This window comes from Dermacentor albipictus, chromosome 6 (assembly GCF_038994185.2).
Source record: "Dermacentor albipictus isolate Rhodes 1998 colony chromosome 6, USDA_Dalb.pri_finalv2, whole genome shotgun sequence".
Taxonomy (NCBI): Eukaryota; Metazoa; Arthropoda; class Arachnida; order Ixodida; family Ixodidae; genus Dermacentor; species Dermacentor albipictus.
Window position 1 is genome coordinate 107,398,132 of NC_091826.1, and position 18,704 is coordinate 107,416,835.

At 47.9% G+C, this 18,704-nt stretch overlaps 1 protein-coding gene across 1 annotated transcript in view; it reads right to left on the reverse strand.

The window, feature by feature from the left end:
* The window catches only part of LOC135905004 (ATP-binding cassette sub-family C member 2-like), a 158,387-nt gene that overhangs the window by 92,098 nt on the left and 47,585 nt on the right, over positions 1 to 18,704 (reverse strand). The window contains exons 7-9 of the mRNA XM_065436004.1: positions 15,457 to 15,573; positions 13,661 to 13,792; positions 8,832 to 8,994 (exon numbers count right to left, since the gene is read on the reverse strand). Of these exons, the coding sequence (XP_065292076.1) occupies positions 8,832 to 8,994; positions 13,661 to 13,792; positions 15,457 to 15,573 (412 nt within the window). The remainder of the gene's footprint in view (positions 1 to 8,831; positions 8,995 to 13,660; positions 13,793 to 15,456; positions 15,574 to 18,704) is intronic.

The window sequence follows — 18,704 nt, forward strand, 5'->3', positions numbered from 1 at the left end:
AAGTACTTCTGTACGAGTTTTGAGACGAGCTCATCAACCGTGTGAGACCTTGTGGCTTCGTGAAGGGCCCGGGCCAACGTATGCCGCTGATTTGACTTTGAACCGCTTTCGTCGAGAAGGTGCTTCAGCATACCCCAGGATTTGCCGTTGCGCATCTGTCCGTCGACGGATTCGCAGAGCTCGTCCCACTGCTGCTGGCATAGCGCCTTGCAGTGTTCATCGATGACCTTGTTGAGCTCTGAGATCTTTTTTCGGAGTCTGCGATTGAGCCTTTGGCCCTTCCATCGGCGGAGCAGGGCGTTTTTGGCCTCGATCAGGTGGGCAAGTCTGCTGTCCATCCGCTCGACGTCGAGATCGGTTTCTACTTTCTTGGTAGCCGCGGAAGCGTCGTTCCGGACGCCTTCGCACCATTCTTCGAGGGTGGTGGGTGCCCTGTCTTTGCCGGGTTCTTCGCGAATCTTGCGAAAGCGGTCCCAATCGATGAACGTGAATTCCTTGATCCTACTCCGAGACACCTTGAAGTTGGTCTCGAGAATGTAGTGGTCGCTGCCGAACTCCATGGCGGTGTTCTCCCAGCCCACGTCCTCAACGTTCCTGACGAACGAGAGGTCGGGTGTCGAGTCCCGGGTGACGGAGTTGCCGATGTGCGTAGGAAAATTCTTGTCAGTGACCAGAGTGAGGTCCATCTCGTTGGCGTCTTGCCACAGGTTGCGCCCCTTGGTAGTGTCGTAGACGTAATCCCAGATGCCGTACGGTGCGTTGAAGTCACCGACGACTACTAAGGGTCGAGGGCCGGCCAAGTCGGTCGCTTTCTTGAGGATGGTCTTGAACTGCTGGCGCGAGTCCCTGGGGCTGCTGTAGATATTGAGGACGAACACGCTGTTTATGCGCTGATTCTGCTGTGGTACGTTGAGCAGGATCTCAACCATGACGTATTCAATTCTACCACTTGCCAGCTTGAGGTCGTGGGTGAGATGAGTCAGCCTTTTATCAATCAAGGTGCAAATCCCTCGCCCCCCGGGCAGGCCCGACACGGCCCTGTAGCCCTGGAGCGAGGCGGCGGAGACTAATGTTTCCTGGAGAGCAATGATTTGAGGTTTGACAGCGAAAGACCTGAAGAACTGCTGCAGAGGGGCTTTTTTGTTAGAATACCCCCTGCAGTTCCATTGCCAAATGCGAAAACTCTCTTTGGACCTATCCATTATGGCGGACCGGATGGACTACCACCTAATGGGGCAGTTAGGGCTGTGCAAAGACTGGGGCCTCCTGTCGCCGCCCTGGTTGGATATTGAAGTCTAGCTTCCTTTAGTATGGCGGGAACGGTGAGCGGTTGGACGACGGAGGCGGATGAAGCCATTCGCGCCTCAATGGCATCTATGCGATCAGTGAGAGCTCCGAGGCCCCTGTTGGGGTCTCCGAGTGCAACCTGAATTTGACGAACGTTATCGGTGAGACAACTGACGCTAGCAGTGACCTGTCTGAGGCCATCTGCCAGCCCAATGAGAGTTTGCTTAATTTCGCTGACTTCTGCGGACAACGCTCCCGATTCACCTGTTTGTTTTACTACTGCTCTGCGTTTGGTGGACGTCGCAGTACCGTCTACTGGGGCTGGGATTGGAGTCTCTGTGGCCCTGCCTGGCGCACCGTTATCCGACACATTCGAAACGAGTTTCCGAATCTCTGCCATTTCGTTAACTAGCCTCTTGATCGTGCTCTTGAGATCGTCGTTCTCTTTGCGTAAGCGAGTGACTTCCGCGTCCCTAGCTCGGTCTGGGTGTTGGTCGTTACGAGGTGCCTGAACAGCTTCTACATTGGCACCGGGCTTGGGACGTGCCAGATCGGCCCAAAGGAGGGTCGGCTGCTTCCCCAAATATGTGGAGGCTGGCTGAGGTCCAGATGCTGGCTGGGTTCTGCAACCCGGGCCGCCCCTGGAACCGGATCTGGATCTGGATTGGACTCGGCATCTTGACATCGACCTGGCCCTGGAGGCGCAGCGGCTCCTGATGTGACCCCTGGAGCGGCCACGAGACCTGGATCTCCCCCTGGACCGGGAGCGGCTGCGACCGTGTTGGCGTTCACGCGATGCTTGCCGGGCTTGATTCGCGCCTTCCATGGGCGGGAAATGTTCGGCGTTGAGGGCGCGGGAGCGTTCCCCCCGTCTGCGTCTGACGAGATATGGCGTCTGAAATCGTCGCTTGCACTGTGCAAGCTGTGCGGTGGTCGCCACCGCACAGCTTGCATTTGGGATCGCTTGATTTGGGATCGTTGTATTGTCGTCACACTAGTTTCGTCATCCTATTCGCGTCATGAAAAAAAAAATAGATTATTGGGTTTTACGTGCCAAAACCACTTTATGATTATGAGGCACGCCGTAGTGGAGCACTCAGGAAATTATGACTACCTGGGGTTCTTCACCGTGCACCCAAATCTAAGTACACGGGTGTTTTCGCATTTCGCCCCCATCGAAATGCGGCCACCGTGGCCAGCATTGGATCCCGCGACCTGGTGCTCACCAACCTAACACCATAGCCAGTAAGCAACCACGGCGGGTGTCCCGTCATGCCATAATCGCCGTACAGTCGTCGTTAGGAAATGGTCTTGATGCCTTCGCCACCATCCCATTGTCGTCATACCGTTGTGACGCCATCGTTGTCATTGCGTTGTCGTCGTACATGGTCGTCATACATGGTCGTCATATATGGTCGTCATACACGGTGGTCATACATGGTCATCATTCATTCGTCGTAATACCATTGTCGTGGTGCCGTAGTTATCGTTCCATTGCCATCATTCTAACTATGTCATCCGACTCCCACCATAATGTCGTCATCACGTCATCGTCGTCAGACAGTCGTCAAATTCATGTCGTTATCTTCACGGTGTCGTCTAACCATCGCCACCATTTTATAAAAGTCATCCCATTATTGTCATGCCATCGTCATTATACCGGCTTCGTCGTTTCATCAACGTCGTTCTTTCTTCCTAATTCTGTTGTTATCATGATGCCTTCAATCAATCGACATTTCGTTGTTATCGCTGTCAATGCGTTGTCGTTAGACAGTCGTCGTCAGCCAGTCGTTATCACCCCATGGTCGTCTTCCGTCGTGGTCATTCCATCGTTGCCATTCCAGCTTTGTTATCCAGTAGCCGTCATGCAATCCTCGTCACGCTATCATCATCGTAGAGTCTTTGTGATACAGTCGTTATCATATAATTACCGTCAAACATTCACCGTCATTCCATTGCCCTCAAGTCATTGCAGTCAGGCTGGTCTCGTCATACCATCATTTAAGAACCGTGATTTCATTGACGACATGTCATGGTCGTCATACTGGCTTCGTCGTTCTATCGACGTCTTTTCTTCTTTTTCAATTCATCGCCGTCAAACGGTCGTCGTCATGCTGTCGTGCTCTTAGGTGACCTGAGCATGCGAGTGCCATAGCAAGTAGGCCTATGCGAAATACAGGGAACGTCACACGTAGCCGAAGCAACGGCCATCTGAAAACTAATACTGATTCTAAATAAACGTTTCTTTAGCATGTCAGTGTGCCGCTACATTTCATAAATTCCAATCGCATTACCATAGACGGTCACCGTGAGATGGTGTTAAGGTTAGGTTCGGCACGTTACAACATGTGTGACGCGGGGAAGAGGAATTAGGCAAGGCATTTCGTTACAAGAGACTCAAAGAAAAAAATATGTTAAATCAGTACACACATATTACGTACTATCGACCAAAAAAGTAAACGGACCACGGCTTAGGTGGCCGAAGCGGCTGCGGGGCCACACCGGGGCGCTGCTGTCTCGCTCCGCGCGCTGACGGCGAGAGTGCCCCGGGTGACGCCAGACTTCGCCCTCACTCTCACGCGGTGCCTTGTCACGCTTGATAAATTTCTAGTGCACCGTTCGGTTGCTCTACTGCTGGCAGTCGCGACGAAGGAAACCGTGCATCGCCGGTAGTCCAGCACCTGCCGCTGTCGCACAAGGGCGGACGGCAGCCGGACAACAAACCGTGGCACCAAGAAGGAACGGAGAAACGTCCTGATTGTTGTTTTGTTTATATTCACCGTATCCTTTATATTAGTGCATGTCGCCGGCGTCCACCGCTGCTCGATTTTAGGCAACATTGCGCAAGTAGCCGCAACGGCGGCTACCGTGACGCGCGCTCTTTCACGTCATCGCGATAACTTTGAGAGTTGGAAGCGCTGCGTGGACGCCCGAAGCTATAGCGGCGGCGCTCTCGATGCCAAAGCAAGTAAGCCAAGTCATCGCGGTCGACGGCAACTTTGCATCGCACTGAGGATCCCTTCAAGCCACGGAATGTTTCCATGAATAAACTTTCATGACTGACTATAGTTATTCCTGTTCGTCTTCCCAATTATCTCTTCCTGGCCGTGCTTTTGTAAAGTTTCATTGTGACCTACGCATTGTAGTATCTAATTAAAGCAGTTTTAAGAGGCGTCGCTGATGTTAATATTACACGTACTACTGGAGACAATGACAGAAAAGTGATCTCGACAAAGCCGTGCCCACAGTAAACATTGCCGCCTGCGACTATCGCGCCGACGTGAAAGAACGCGCGTCACCGTAGCCGCCGTAGCGGCTACTTGCGCGACGTTGCCTAAAATCGAGCAGTGGTGGACGCCGGCGACGTGCACTAATATAAAGGATACGGTGAATATAAACAAAACAACAATCAGGACGTTTCTTCCTTCCTTCTTGGTGCCACGGTTTGTTGTCCGGCTGCCGTCCGCCCCTGTGCGACAGCGCCAGGTGCTGGACTACCGGCGATGCACGGTTTCCTTCGTCGCGACTGCCAGCAGTAGAGCAGCCGAACGGCGCACTAGAAATGTATCAAGTTTGACAAGGCACCGCGTGAGAGTGAGGGCGAAGTCTGGCGTCACCCGGGGCACTCTCGCCGTCAGCGCGCGGAGCGAGATAGCAGCGCCCCGGTGTGGCCCCGCAGCCGCTCCGGCCACCTAAGCCGTGGTCCGTTTACTTTTTTGGCCGATAGTACATGAAAAGCTCTGTCAAAGAAGAGGCACCCTAAGATAACGCTAGTCATTCTTAAGTTTGCAGGGTGCTAGTGATGCCGGGCACGGTAGAGCTGTCTCTGGTGGGGTGATGGTCGAAACTGGAGGAGGGATCGGCAGAATGGGCCGGAAACGTAGCCGTCCGCCAGAAGCCGACACCCTTCTAGAGTGGGCGACTGTAACAGTTCCAATCGTAAGGCGGCAGCAAGCTCGTACCACCCCGACGTCCGCTTCATGCGACGGAACGGGGCACCCTCCGTCCTGTAGACGGACGCCCGAACTTCAGAACACCTTGCGTAGCTGTGGGTACAGCTGTCCCTGTGGGCCTTGTCGCGCCCACCCGGTCCAGCGATGTTCGAACATGCTCGTTCGACAAGCGTTCATTCGTGATGCCACAATCAATGCGAACCAAGCAGCGGCGGGTGGTCGCTCCGTGTCGCCCGCAATTAATCTTGCATTTCGCGTTACAGAAATTCTGGAACACCAGCGCTTCGGACGTCGAAAATGCGGGATTTCTTACAAGTCCCTCTCGAGGGAATGGCCTGTCGATCTTGGAAACATACAGGTGGACGTTTATCCGCATTTGCTAAAGCTACACGCTACGCATCCGATGCCATAGCCAAACTCTTGTCCGTGGTGCGGAGGTAGGCCCGCACTCTACCACATCTCGCGGTGGACTGAGAGGAAAAACCGAAGGCTAGATAATTACCTAGGCAAACAATCCACCCCCAGTATGGAGCAATGGAAGATACAGCTCGCCAGATCAGACGCAGAGGTGTAAATGTCAACTCTGGACCAAGTCCGGCGGGCAGCCGGGGCCATTGGATCCCAGGACCTAGGGCCCCACCCAAAGGATCTCGAAGACCGTCTTACTCCCCAATAAATGTTTTCATCGCCATAATTTCTACAAAATCATGATGGTGCTGATGAACCTCTCTTGTATATGTGCTGCACGAGACGTTCCCTTCTATTTTGTCTTCTTGCTGGTGTAAGCTGTTCCCGTGTGCTATCTTTCCTGCCTTGAATTCTGCACTGTATTTCATCACACATAAGTCTTTCCGGTATTTATTTATTTACTTAAATCAACATGCTAATGGCATGTGGCCAGTTGGAATTACTTTCCATATATAAATTGCGAATAAACAATCTGGTTTTCACCCGCATGGAAAATAAGTTTTCTGATGCAGTGACAACAGCATCGGGCAAGCTGTGCGACCGAATAAGCATGGAATTATTGTTAGGCTAGTGAAATCTCCAAGCGTTAGTCTTCCATTCTGGGAGTGTTGTCTGTCCTAAGGGACAGACCAGACAAAACTTCAAGTACCGTTTTTGACATTAAGCAAAAGTTATCAGTTCAAGGAACGAAACCCTGATCTAGTCGATGCCAACGTACAAATAAAAAAAATGTTTGGGGTTTTACGTGCTGTGATGGTTGGGGTCGGGCATGAAATAGATGGTAGCTGGCCCATGCCGTCGTCCAACTTATCCACGCTGAGGACGTTGTTGAAGGGAGAGACTTGTTCTCATCGAGAACGAGGAACATATGATTTATATACAGTATGTATGTGAGAACGTTAGAGTTCCTCAGTCTAACATGACTGAAAAAGGAATGCACACCGAAGGGCTGAAAATTGCTGCTTATAAACACTCGGTCCTCCCTAGATCTCTAGGTGAGGGAAAACGGCCGTTCGACCAAACGAAGCGTTCAAAGTCATCGCCGTCGACACGCCTTTGAGGGGGAGATAGAGAGAGAAAGACAATGGAAAGACAGGGAGGTTAACCAGAGACTATCTCCGGTTGGCTACCCTGTACTGGGCGAGGGGAAAGGGGATGCGACAGGTGAGAGGGCGAAGGATTAAAAAAAGGAAACTACACACACACGCACGTACACACAAACTGTTTCTGTGGGCACTGTCACGCAGCCCGCTAAGGCGTTCCTAGTGTTATGCAGTGCACCGTACAATCCTGCGTCACACAGTGAAGTCACAATCTGTCAGAAAGTCCAGTGTCTTTTAAATGCCGCAGCAGCGCCTTCATAGCCGATCGCGCTGATGTTCGCGTAGGCCAGTATCCAAGGATCTTGTTTTCTGTTAGTGGGCGCTTGAGGGGGAGGGTTTACACGCTACTTCCAGACAGGTTTCACTGAACGCACCGATGTGAGAGGGTTTCTTGCAGACAGGGGTCTTGACCCGAGAAGGCTCCTCGTGATCTAAGAACTGACCCCTTAGTCAGTGGCCGCCGCGTCTGTCCATTGACCAACGACATCCGGTGCCCGTGAGACCACAGCTGCAAAATATCTCTTTCCAGAAATTCCTCCGCTCCAAGAAACCCGTGGCGGCCACGGCGAATCCACTTACAATACTTGGTCCGCCGACTGCTTTTAGTCATAGCGGCGCCGAAGGGGTGTTGATGCGGCACATCGTCGTCCCTACAAAACGAGTCGCCGCAGCAGGTGGGGAAGGGTTCCAAGGTCGCTTCTGGGAAGCTCGATAACCTAGCACCTGCGGCTGGCTGGGAAAATTTTGTAGGTCGGTACCCTTGCTGGCCGTTCTTAACAGTGCCAAAACCACTATCTGATTGTGACGCAGGCCGTAGTGGGAGACTCCGAAAAATTAGACCCCTGAGGCGCTTTAACCTACGCCTAAGTCTAAGTACACGAGTGTTTTCGCCTTTCACCCCCATGAATCGCGGCCGCCATGGCCGAACATAAATCTTTCAAGGGGGTTACTTTGACATGACACACTTCGCTTCTTCCAAAGAGCTACAATACATATTTCTATAGTGTAGGTGGCAACTTTGTTTTATTATACTTTAGCTTATAAAATCCTCTTTTATAGTGCTGTTTGCACATTTTAAGGAACTACGTGGCAATTGAGTGGTGACCCTGGTGCTGGTTATGCGCACCGTGTGTGAGGCAGCAAGGGCTTCTCAGGCTTCGAAAACGTGCGGTGTCGGCGCCTTGCGTCCGACGTCGTTCAGCGAAAAACATTATTCCGAGCCAGAATTGCGCAGGCCCTCCACGTGGCGCAGATGCGTTACCAAACTAATGGAGTTACTCAAGATAAGATGCGTCAGAAAAATCGTAAACTACAACCTCAAGATACGATAGCGTCGGAATGTTGTTCGAATATATCGGAAAACATAATTGTGTTACGCGTAATCTCAAACATAAACCTCTTTTCCGGCGTTTCTGCCATTCCTGAAGCGGCGCTGCGCTCAGTTCCTTGCAACACCACCATCCAGATGGCGCTCGCCTCTGCGGATCTGCGGCCCACGCAACATACTTCGTTTCTACCAGAAAGGTCGACCACTCGCCTTCATGCATAGCGTTCGCCGGCAGCGCTTTCCGGTATACATTACGGTTACATAATGTATAATTGCCGGGAAGCATGGGATTTTTGAGTGCCATCGCGTTCCGCTCTTAAAACGATGCTTAAGCGCCCTCCATTTTTTTCTAGTGGCACTCACAACTTTAAGGTACTTGGAGAACAAGTGTTGATGGAGCGATAAAATTTATGGCGAACATGTACTTACTTCAGCGAGTTTGGCGCCTACGAGATCGTGCACCATTGCTCAACATTCTCCACCTGTGAGAAAGGTGCTACAAATTCTCGAAAAACACGCTGTAGAGCAGCCGAAATTTCACAAACTCACCAATCTTGACTGCTATTCACTGCGGCAGCACCGAGAGACATTCGGCGAAAAGCGATACTTTGCAGTATCCACTTTTGTCACGGTATCTGGCTTCAGTTTTATGTCCCTTAAATGTATTGCACTGGAACAATTGGGAACACGCACCTTGTTGAAGATGAGGCCTTGAATAATAGAGCGTGTTCTCCCGGCCAATATAATCTGCAGGTCCATTTGGTAGCACGTCATGAGGAATTCGCACGCAGTTGTTGCAGCAAAAAGTAGCGCCGCAGTGGTGATGCCCGTAAGGCTGCGACTGCTTACCAACAACCTGAAATCGCGAAGTGCACATTACCTGTTTCATCCTGATTTCTACGTCCGGATAATATTCATACGGCATAACATGTGCCGACAAAAGGGAAGGATGACATCGTGCAGTTAATTAGGATCACTGGTATGACTGTGAGCGTGAAATTTGCGTACTATGTGCAGTAAAGGTACGCAAGCGAAACAACGGCTTTAAAGGTGTTCGCACAAAACTTGTAGAATACACCGCAACTCAGGGTTCTGCGAAAAACCACACCCCTGAAAAACAGGGCATGAAAGGATGATTGAACGTTGTTCTGGCTCTCCTTCGCCTTTTACAGTTGAGCTATTAGAACCTCGTTGGGTTTTTTTTTGTTGACGTGCGCAGCTTCGCCAAGCTGATGGAGAGACTGGTGAGAGAGCGTGAAAGCAGAGTATAAAAGTATAATCGTGCGGCATAGTGACGCGGCGAGGGTGCGTGGAGCCTACCGGGGAGTAGGAGCGATGCACATGCGAGTGAGGAACGCGGTCCGGATGCATAGATTCCTTTGCATTTAAAGATTTGGTTAATATCAAAATTTAAGTTGTGATAAGAGTGCTTGCCTAGTCAATTCACTGCTTCTTTGTCCTCATGCATGCCCTCTTCTTTGGGGCGCGAGGCAGGGGGTCAGGGGAGGGAGGAGGGGCGTTCTGCTCCGGCGGCTGCTAGGGTGCCTCGATGTACTCGCCCGCCGCTCCGTACAGAGTGGAGATAACCGCGGCATCTACTACGGCGTTGGCCACGCGAATCGCGGAAGCCGTAGTAGACGCCATTGGCGGACGTCGTAGGAACACGTTGCCGGCGGTCGTGTGTCTTGTGTTCGGTTTGGCACTAGTTTACTGGCCTTCCCCCAGCTCCACTAGCCTCTGGTGTTTGCGGTAGCAGAGCCACGCATAACTATTTGTAATTCTGAACAAGTTTTGTTTATTACCATTTGTCTGTCTATAATTGCGGCAGGAAATAACAGTTTGAAACTTGTTTCCCTTTGTCGCTTCCTTTACGGTGACAGCTACTAAAATCGCTCATTCAGTGAATAATAATTTATTGCTAGCATCTTGAAACTGTAGAAGCGCACAAACCAGAACGGAGAGAGTAGACAGGATGAGGCGCTATTTACAGAAACAATATATTTTTGTACAGATAGTACCCAAGAACACTTCTAACCAGACAACGCAGCCGACGCAGATGTCTTAGCAGCAGACGACATGGCACAGGGCTAGCGATTTCGTGGTGGAGGGATATGAATGCCTGCCGCTTTGGTTACAACACTTACCCAGCTAGCATAAAGAAGCGATGCGTCTGTTTTTGTCGGAGTACGTTGGTAAAGGTTCTCAACGTGTTAGAATGCTTTAGTAAAAAGGATCTTTTCTTGGGGCATGTTTTCCGACAAAAAACATCATCCATGGCCAACATTCAGTTGGCTACCTGCCCGTTGCAACCTGAGCAGTCGTGGAAAAGACTTAACCGCCTGCAACAGGCGCCAGGCCTCCTTCGTTGCTGCACTTTTCTCCTTGATTTGAAATGAGCCCGAAGCACAGGCACGTACCCAGGAGGGGGCCCGGGGGGGCCCGGGCCCCCCCCCGAAATCAGATGGCAAAGCCCCCCCCCCCTCCCCACCCACGCCACCACTCCTCACATTCCTAAAGCGCTGCCAGATCAATGTTGAGACTTGGCAGCTATTCATCGGTCAGCATTATGCTGCCTTTTTCACTCCTTTTGGATAACGATAGTTATCAGCATCTCTTGGGATGTGAAGGCCAGTTTTCTCATAGATTCGGCGCCCACGAGATTAACTCGAGAGGCGTTCATTTGTCACCATCCATTCAACTGTCACGCGCATAGCTGTTGCTTTTGTTAGTTCAGCCTTCTTTCTTTAGGCTCATCCTGGGACCAGGAAAGGGATGCGGCTGTTGGTCAGCTGGTCTGTACTCTCGTGGAACGAGTTGCGGGGAGAGAAAACGCCAATTGCGTTTAACTTTTCCTTTTGCTTCATTACATTCTTGAATGACAGCTCGTGGCGACGCTGGCAGATGCCCGGAATAATATACACGTGATATGGGTTAGATAAGGTGGGAAATAAAATAATGTGAAACAGCGTCCATCACGAAAACCTGCAATAACCCTCTAACCCATAATCAAGATGACTGTCGCCCGTTACCTCGTCTGGTTTTTCCCTAATTGTATAGCACTTTTCGTGCAAAATTGGCAACTGGAAACAAAAATCGCAAGGAGTTGAGAAATCAAGCGATCTACTAAGGGAGAGAGCCAAGGCAACAACCAAACTGCAAGGAAAAGCGAATTTAACAACAAATCTAACCAATATAACCGTTGCTTCATAAAATATTTACGGATCAACATCTTTTTATTTAAATAGGAAGTAGAGAAAACGCCGTCGGAAGCGGAGAACAATTACGTGTTTTGAATGACGCTTCTATAGTTATCGGTCGAACCGCCTCACGTAGCCACTTCTCTATTGTGCTTATGTGGGTGTCTTTCTAACCTTTCGCGGTGGGCGCAGTACGTCTACAATCGCAGTATCCTGCGCTCAACGCGGTTGTATGGGACTGGCGGCCACACAGTGGTACGCAACTTCCCAACTAACAACACGAGTCGTTTTCGCACTTGGAGCAGTAAACGAGGAATCCAAAAGAACTGTGATTGTTCCGCAAATATATATTTCGCTGTAATTCTTCCAGAGCTAATACAAAAAATCCTACTTTAGTCGGAGACAACTTAAGTCTACAGTGAAGCCTCGCCCACGCTCTCATTACAACCAGCCACTGTTCCTCCACGAGGCTTCAAATAATCCGTACTTCAAACTTTTCCTGTTACCCAAATAAGGCGGTAACCACAAAAAAGTAAAATTATTAGCGCTTAATTTTACACGTTTTCCCTCGCCTATTACAGTGGAATGACGAAAGCCTAATTCTTTATTGAACTGAAATGCTTGCTTCGCTGCAACTATTTATTGTCAAGCTTCACTTCAGTTGGCAGTGAAGTTTCATGAGTAAACCGGCTCAGCAGTGAAAAGAACTGTACCGCAGACTTTTGAAGAGTGAAATATACTCAGACTCCGTACACTTGGTCCATGTCTGTTGCACACCTCATTGGTTCCGCCGATGGAAAAACTCTTCAAGAACAGCGGACGATCCGGAGCTATCAAGCACGACGCCATTTTGATAAGGCCGCCTGACGATGATTTTGTTTGCTTCTGTGATTAACTGGCGGAGTAATATTGCTACATGCGTGTGGTATTTGTTTGAACGAGGCGCGTGGGTGCCATCACTCCAGAAAATAGGAGGAAGAACGAACTGGGCTCGCGCTGTGAATCTAACCGGTCAGCGCTGCAAGCGTTGTTGTAAATATAACCTATAAGTAGTTTCTCGTCTTACTGACTCGTCTTTCGCGTAAGAATATCTACAGAGGTTCTACAGCTACCTTAATTCTACACAAGAAAAGCAGGGAGATACCTATAGAGAAAGGGGTCAGACAGGGAGACACAATTTCTCCAAAGCTATTCACTGCTTGTTCAGAAGAATTCAAGCTATTAAGCTGGGAAGGCTTAGGAGTAAAGATCGACGGCGAATATCTCAGCAACCTTCGGTTTGCCGATGACATTGTTCTATTCAACAACAATGCAGACGAGTTACAGCAAATCATTCGAGACCTTAACAGAGAGAGTGTAAGAGTGGGGTTGAATATTAATATGCAGAAGATAAAGATAATGATAAATAGCCGGACAAAGGAACAAGAGATCAGGATCACCAGTGGGCCTCTAGAGACTGTGAAGGAGCACGCTTACCTAGGTCAATTAATCACAGGGAACCCTGATTATGAGAAGGAAATTCACAGAAGAATAAAAATGAGTTGGATCGCATACGGCAGACATTGCCAGCTCCTGACTGGAAGCTTGCCATTATCATTGAAAAGTAAGATGTGCAATCAGTGCATTTTGCCAATGCTGACATATGGGGCAGAGACTTGGAGACTGACAAAGATGTTTGAGAGCAAGGACCACGCTAAGAGCGATGGAACGAAGATTGCTAGGTATAACATTAAGATACAGAAAGACAGTTGTTTGGATGAGAGAGCAAACGGGTATAGACGATATTCTAATTGACATCAAGAGGAAAAAATGGAGCTGGGCAGGTCATGTAATGCGCTGGTTAGATAACCGTTGGACCATTAGGGTTGCAGAATGGGTACCAAGAGAAGGAAAACGCAATCAAGGATGACAAAAGACTAGGTGGAGCGATGAAATTAGGAAATTCGCGTGCGCTAGTTGGAATCGGTTGGCGCAGGACAGGGGTAGTTGGAGATCGCAGGGAGAGGCCTTCGTTCTGCAGTGGACTTAAAACAGGCTGATGATGATGATGATGATGATGATGATTATGATGATTATGATGATGATGATGATGAAGGTGGTGGGCCCCCCCCGAAAAAAAATCCTGGGTACGTGCCTGCCGAAGCACATAGGGGAAAACTGAATTTTTAGGACGTGAACTCGTCCACCAGAGCGCGCGACAGTTTCGACAATTGGTTCAGAAATAAGCAGCGAAATCAGAAAGGCCTTAATATTTACCGGAAGCACTATGCTCAAATTACTTGATAGTACATCAGCTATAACCTACACCCATGACAAAGAACTTACTCGAGGGCAGGGATTCTTGCGAATACGGAGGCGTAGTAGCCCACGACGGCCAATACAATCCAAAGGACATCCATCCACAAGACCTTCAGCAGAACGAGCAGGAATGAACCACGGCTCCTAGGAACTATTTTACTGGAAAAACACAACACAGTCCAGTCATGAAAATTGCTTACAATACCAACAAAGGACTTAATGCATTAGAAATGAATCCTTTTAAATGTTTCTTTTTGTCAGGATCTGACACATGCCGAAATGATATGCTGGACTGCATTTCTCAGCTGACTCGGCAATCGGAATGCGCCAGAACTTTTCGTTTTGGTGGTTATTGGTACGCTAGATGCTTTAAAACAAACATGGTGGAACACAATTCTGCTTTACGGTTAAGTAGTCCTGAAATTCTTAGTGAGTGCCAATTTTCGGTAATGCACATGATGCATCGATACCGCATCTGCTCATTGTGACCAAACTGACTCGGTCTATATTATTACAAAAACGTCTGCATGTTAGGAAAAGGGCACCGGTGGTGTTCGCTAGCAATATAGTTCACCGAATCGAGGTACTCTTTTCCTTGTATCGTGCATTATGCATTAGTTAAAAATTTATATATTTAAGTTAAGGCTTGCTTGTCTGATGACCCAAGTTCTAGGGCATAATTAAGCTCAGTTTTCAAAAACATTATAACGAGCACACGCTACATATTTCTTAATTTTTAAAGCTGTACGTGGCACAAAATACGCGCACATTGAGCACAAGTGAGCACTCGCACGCTCCTTGAGTGAGTGGTGCGAGCTCTCTCGAAATGTGGCTTCGAACAAATAACGGTTCTAAATGTCTCAGTCAGACTAGATTACGTGGTTTTACTTGCCAAAACCAAGGTCTGATTACGGGGCACGCCGTAGTGAGGGACTCCGGAATAATTCGGACCGCCTGGGTTCCCTTAACCGGGACCTTAATCAAAGTACATGAGTGTTTTCGCATTTCGTACCCCTCGAAATGCGGCCACCGTGGTTGGGATTTGATCCCGCAACATCGCACTCAGCAGTCTGACACCATAGCCACTGGCTGAGTTGGCGACCGCATGAAAGTGACAAGGCGCCAGCGTAAGTGTTATCTTGCCTGCTGATGACAGCAATCACAACTTTTCCTGTAGCTTGCAGGTCACGTGGCTACTTTTTTTTGAGGAAGCCAATATTTACAGCAACCATTAGGCATGTTCATGAGGTCGCGAAGTCGACTTTATTGTTTTAATAACCCTTCCAAATAGCCGGTGCAGAGTACACGACGCGTGAAGTAATTCGAATTAATATTTTGTGTACTTTCTGCTACAGCTTTGAAAGCCCAAAAATAACGAATAAAACTGAAATAAATACGATTTAAATAGATTTGGCTGAGGCGAGTGTGGGAAAACTGATCTGTGGCCAGGTCATTGTGTTGCTCACTTTTACTGGATCTCTATTATGGCCAGAAGCCTGTTTTGTCCTCCATCTGCGTGTGACTGAAACCAAGTCGTAATATGTTTGTACCCACTTCTGGCGAGTTCAGTTCGGGCGATAAATCTCAAGTGTATTTACTGAAAGCATGTAACGTTATTTTTCTCAAGGCTCAAAAAAAAAACAGGCAAACATCCATCAGCAGCAACGCAAACTTTCACCTGCAAAGCACAGGCAGAGACACAGACGCACACTCGAGACTGCCTCGTATGGGAATTCTCCGAGGAACAGCATTATCTATTGCACACTAGAAGAGTTCTTAAGAAAAGAATAAAGTTCGTCAGCACTCAAATATTTGTTTGTTACCATGAGATGAGTCGTGCCGTAATTGCCTGGATGAGTCCTTTGCATCGAATTCCTCTGCGGAGCGCAGGTATCCGAGCCGTTGCTGAAACTCCATGTCGATTCACGTCCTTGAAAAGCCTGCGTTATCGTCTCCTCTATGATTACCCGTTACGTGGATGGTATGTTTTATCAACGAACTTCCTATACAAGTGCATATTTATGAGGAAGTCTTCGCACACAAAGACATGAGCACAATGTTATATCTTTTCACTTCTACTATGATGCTGCAGCTTGGACAACAAGCGTCCGCACTGCAAGGTGGCGACACCTTGCAGTGCGGTGGCGACACCGACAGTGGTTGATGGGATACCCCCAGCATTGATCGAGCACGCAAAGGTACCTCGCAGACTACGCTTCGGACCGCACGTCTAAAATCACGTTTATAAATGATGCATCTTTCAAATGATGTATGCGTTCATTAGTGCTAGCCAAGCCGCGTTTACAACAACAACAACAACAACAACAACAACAACAACAACAACAACAACAACAACAACAACAACAACAACAACAACAACAACAACAATAATAATAATAATAATAATAATAATAATAAGAATAATCAACAACAGCAACAACAACAGCAACTGAATAGCCCAGTAATTTTTATCTTTTTGCTTTTATCAACACAACTTGATATGCGAACAACTTGCGATCTTCTCTGCCAGCGAGTGAAGAGTTTCTCACGCACTAATGAATAATAACAGGGCTCTGACACTTTTTCTTTGTTACCTTATGTTTCTGTTTCACATTGAAGGTAGGTAAAGAAAGCGCCAGATGAGCTGCTGTAACGCAGTTTCTATATTTTGCTGAAGTTTACTCTTCTCTTTATTGATTAACTTTAGTTCAGCGTCAAGCACAGCAACCTGTTCCGTAAGCACGTTCAGGTTCTTTCAAATTTATGGTTCCCCCTCATTTGTAGAGCAAAAAAATATTTGGAATGATTAACACTTAATCAGAATTAATTGAAAAGACACGTCCACATGTAGAAACGTTGGCTCCCGCTTTTATCTTGTTCTAGTTTTGCTCATCGTCTTGATTTTCGATCTCCCGCTTTTCCTGTGTTGTTCCTTGTTCAGAATTAGGCACACAAAAAGAAAACTCCGTGATATGAGAGTGTTGAAGATTTATCAGCCGTCTTAAGGAACACTTCGACATCCACGTAGACCAACAGATCGGAACGTCGTTGAGAAACAAGGTTTTAATTCTAGAAAGTGCTGATTCTGGAAAAAAAAGGAGGTATTGCATGCTGATTCAGCGGCATACCGTGCTTGATGAAATTAAAACATTTACTCTAAAGCAACGACCCTGTTGCTGGCAATTCCTTGTTACTATTTTTGTCCAAGAACACCGCGAATAGTTACTGCAGTAATTGCAATGCTGTTATTTCTGTGCAAAAATCAGTAGTAGTTCCACCGTAAATTACTTCGGTAAGATGAATCATTGATTTGCGAAACTAAAGCGGAGTCTCGAGAACGTAATGTTAGTTTAGTCCTTTTTGCATAGTAGAGTTCATGACTGGCATAACCTGGTACCTGAAATATACCCTGAGGACGTAGCAATCAGTTCGCATTATATTCCAGCCACCTTAATGCTGTTAGCTTGTCATGCGCTTGCGGTAGCACTTAGTATGCGAAAACTGAATCTCCTTGTGGTACATCTTGGTACAATTTTAGTCTGGAACGACCGAGTCTTTGACATTTATCCAGCAGGTTGCTGTTTTCGCAAATATAGTAAATTGGGCCTTATAAAATGGGCATTTTGCCTGAGGGAACTTTCAACGTCATCATCATCATAAGCCTATTTTTATGTCCACTGCTGGACCTAACCCTCTTGCAGCGATCTGCAATTACTCCTGTCTTGCACTAGCTGATTACAAGTTGTTTCTGCAAGTTTTCCTCATTTCCTCACCCCACCTAATGTTCTGCCGTCCCCGACTGCACTTCTCTTTCTTGGCACTCATTCTGTGACACTGGAAGTGCACCGGTGATTTGCCACATGGACTGCCAACCTGTACTCTTTTCTCTTAATGTCAACTGTAATACTGGCTAGCCCAGTTTTCTCTCAGAACCACAGCGCTCTTTTCCTGTTTCTTAACGTTACGCCCCACATTTGCCGTTCCTTAACTCTTTGCGTGGTCCTTCATGTTTATCGAGCTTCTTTCCGACTTCATAGGTTCTAGAACAAAATGCAATAATTGCATAATTTTTTTAACTACAGCACTAAGCTCTAGAACTGTGCTTACACAGTGCGTCTGAAACAATGACGTACAGAGAAGCAAATACCACAGAACAAGCGCTGACTACCAAGTAGGTCATGATTCGGTAATGTCTCCCGTATGCACTCCAACGAATTTTTATTCTTCTGTGAGTTTCCATCTCATGATCAGGGTCCCCTGTAAGTAACTGACATAGCTAACAGCACGTCACACATTTTAGAGGCTGACTGGCGATGCCGAATTCTTGTTCCCTTGCCATGCTTTTGGACATTGCCTTTGTCTTCATGTTGCTCTTCAACTCTACTCTTACAGGGGGGTTGAACATCCACCATTTGTAGCAATCGCTACGATTGGGTGGATGTCTCATCTTCCCTTTATTAATTACTTCCCACCTCCTTGCGGGTTTCCGCAGAAATCTTACGTCGTACTCCTACACTTTCTCGGTTAATATCCTCATTCATTTGTGGCGATCCGTCCTCATCGCTACTGAGCAAGACAATGTCATCTGCAAGCCGAATGTTGTTGAGATATTCGCCTTTGATCCTCCTTCCTAATCCATCCCAGTGTAATACTTCTAAGCATGCAGTGAATAACATTGGAGAGAGTGCGCCTCCTTACTTTATCCCTTTCGTGATAGGTGTGTTCCCATTTTACTTGCGAAGAATAAAGGTCCTGTGGATACTGTAGAGCTGTGAAGAACTTTCAACTTTAGCGGGATAAAAATGGGCCTCTTTTGTTCACAAAGTATGTTTGTCACAAGAAGCACACAATAAAAGGAAGACAAAGTCACGGCTCCGTGGGCGGCACATTTAGCTGTGTCTTTTAGGGTGCAAACCCAGGAAGAAGTCGAGAAAAAAAAACACGTATGCGCAAGCTAACACGCTTGTGCATGCGTGTTTTTGCCTATTTATTCATGAAGCAGATATGTTTTTCAGCAAATACTAAATAGGCCAAGAAGCTCTTATGTCTGGTGGACAGATTAGCATTTAAA